The 2,204-nt window shown below is 43.1% G+C and overlaps 1 protein-coding gene across 1 annotated transcript; it reads right to left on the bottom strand.

The window, feature by feature from the left end:
- Positions 1-247: 247 nt before the first annotated feature.
- Positions 248-1,839, bottom strand: LOC104959058 (protein SCO2 homolog, mitochondrial-like; the record flags this gene model as incomplete). Its single annotated transcript, XM_010786914.1, has 3 exons — positions 1,710-1,839; positions 689-828; positions 248-572 (listed from the first exon to the last, which is right to left on the bottom strand). Coding segments are annotated over exons 2-3 (451 nt in total), but the record flags the coding sequence as incomplete, so codon positions are not given.
- Positions 1,840-2,204: the final 365 nt, after the last annotated feature.

Genomic DNA, 2,204 nt, shown 5'->3' with positions numbered 1-2,204 from the left:
GGGAGTATCCCCCCGTACCCCCCTAGAGGAGGTGAGGACCCCCCTAGAGGAGGTGAGGTCCACGGTGTTTACATGCTTATTTATACAACATGTGTGCTCATGCTAACATCATAAGACAAAAGTTGGTTCCGTGTTGTGTGTAGTGAGAACGCGCTTGAGTGAGGGGGGCCCCCAAGCCAAAGCTCGCTTAGGGCCCCCAAAAGTCTAGGGCCGGCCCTGCTGGAGAGAGTATATAGATAATGTGAACAGACCTGGTCCAGCGTGGTGACGGCGCTGCTCAGCTTTTCCAGCTCCTCGGGGCAGATGTCGGGGCAGTGCGTGAACCCGAAGTACAGCAGAACCCACCGGCCCAGGAAGTCCTGCTTGGTTCTGCGTCGGCCCGTCTGGTCCAACAGGCTGAAGGTCCCCTGACCCAGAGACACCTTCCGCAGCTGGTCCAATCGGATCTGCCGCTGCCGCTGCTGCTTCTCCAGGTAAACGAAGCGCCAGCCGGCCAATATGGAGCCTCCAAACAGCAGAGAGACGAGGAGGCGGGTCCGGAGCTTCAGACGGGCCGAAGAACCAGAACCGCCCTGAGAGGAGGGGAGGAGGAGAGAGGAGAGTAAATAATGAGAACAAATGTAAACTGTAAAATTAATTAAATACATACCATCTCAAATTAAACCAATGAATATTAAAGTGAAATAACCTTTGAGAGGAAGCAGCGCTGGGTCAGCTGAGGAAGAGGAGGAGGAGGAAGAGGAAGTCTGAGACACGTCCTCCTCAGGAGTCCTCCACGAACTACATCTCCCACAATGCACCTGAGGCTCAACATCTCTGCACTTCTTCCTGCAACACAAACATTGAACAAATACTCTTTTTAAATGCAGTTTTAATTATAATAGAGACTTAAACCCTGATCTGGATGAGTTCACCTGTAGTGGAGTGAGAAGAATATACACACAGATATCAAGTTAAAGAAGGATATTTCAGTAGAAGTACCCTTAAAATGTGTATTTATATGCAGTCCTACAACCATTATTTTGGAATAAATCTTATTTCTGTTCCTTTAAAATCACCTGAAGGTTATTACTAAGTCCACCTTTCCTTTTATAGGTTTATATTTAAAGTTAATAAGATAAAGTACCTTTTTAACTCTTACTGTCAGAAATACGAGCCCTACTGTGCAATAAGAAAAGGGGATTTATGTTACTGATAAGGTTTAAACACTGCTTCTTCGTGACATCAGAAATGAAGGTATTTCAGTCAAATCTCCTCACATTTTGGAATAACGTGACTAAGACCTCCACCTGTATTAATAAAGATATCAAGTTACAAAAGGATCATTAAATAAAAACCCTAAAATGTGGGATCTTTCCGGGTTTGTAAACTGTAATTCATCTGTTTGGTTTTTTTTAATAAATCGTATTTTTGTTACTTTAAACCCTCCTGAAATCAACATGAATAACCCTGAACGGTGACTAAGAAGCTGCGCTTCTGTCTTATAGGTTTATATTTATCAAATTGAAACGATAAATGACAATTTTTAAACACTTTTTGTTAGAAATACAAGCTTTTCTGTACTAGCAGAAGACGACCGGGCAGTTAGCATCAGAAATAACGTGTTTAACCTGGGTCACCTTTAGCTGTGATGCTAACGCTAGCGTGTTTCTCTGCTCTAGTAAACAACAACAGAGTGTTTATGATAATAAATAAACATGATATCTGACCTTCAGCGCGAGAGGTCCGAACTCATGTTTCTGTTTCAGAGACAATAAACAGTTTAAAACATATGTAAGTGAGACTAACTGAACCGGTAGTGGATCTGTTTCTGTTTACAGGAAGCAGCGTCAGAGCGCGTCACTGCCCCCTGGATGAGGGTTATGGCTAGAAAGGATCCGTCTTGTGTAAATATGACGTCACGTTCTCGTTGTAACTCTCGTTGGAGCGGCTCGGAAACACATCTACAGCAGTAACATGATGCAACATACAACATACACATTAATGCAGCAGGATAATAGTCAAACACTGCAAGGGAACATTTTATTGCACCATCTTGGGACTTTTACTGCGACAACGTTGACTTGCCTGTGAATAAAAAATAAACCATAGTGTTGGTGATCTACAGTGTTGTCATTCTTCTTTGAACACCAGCAAGACCGCTAACACCCTATTTCAACAATCACACTCCCTGTCATTGACATAATTAATAGATAGTTTAGCTT

Source organism: Notothenia coriiceps, unplaced genomic scaffold, assembly GCF_000735185.1.
Source record: "Notothenia coriiceps isolate Sejong01 unplaced genomic scaffold, NC01 NC01_scaffold00001084, whole genome shotgun sequence".
NCBI lineage: Eukaryota > Metazoa > Chordata > Actinopteri > Perciformes > Nototheniidae > Notothenia > Notothenia coriiceps.
Note: the sequence above shows the minus strand (reverse complement) of the source record. Positions and strands in the feature narration are given on the sequence as shown.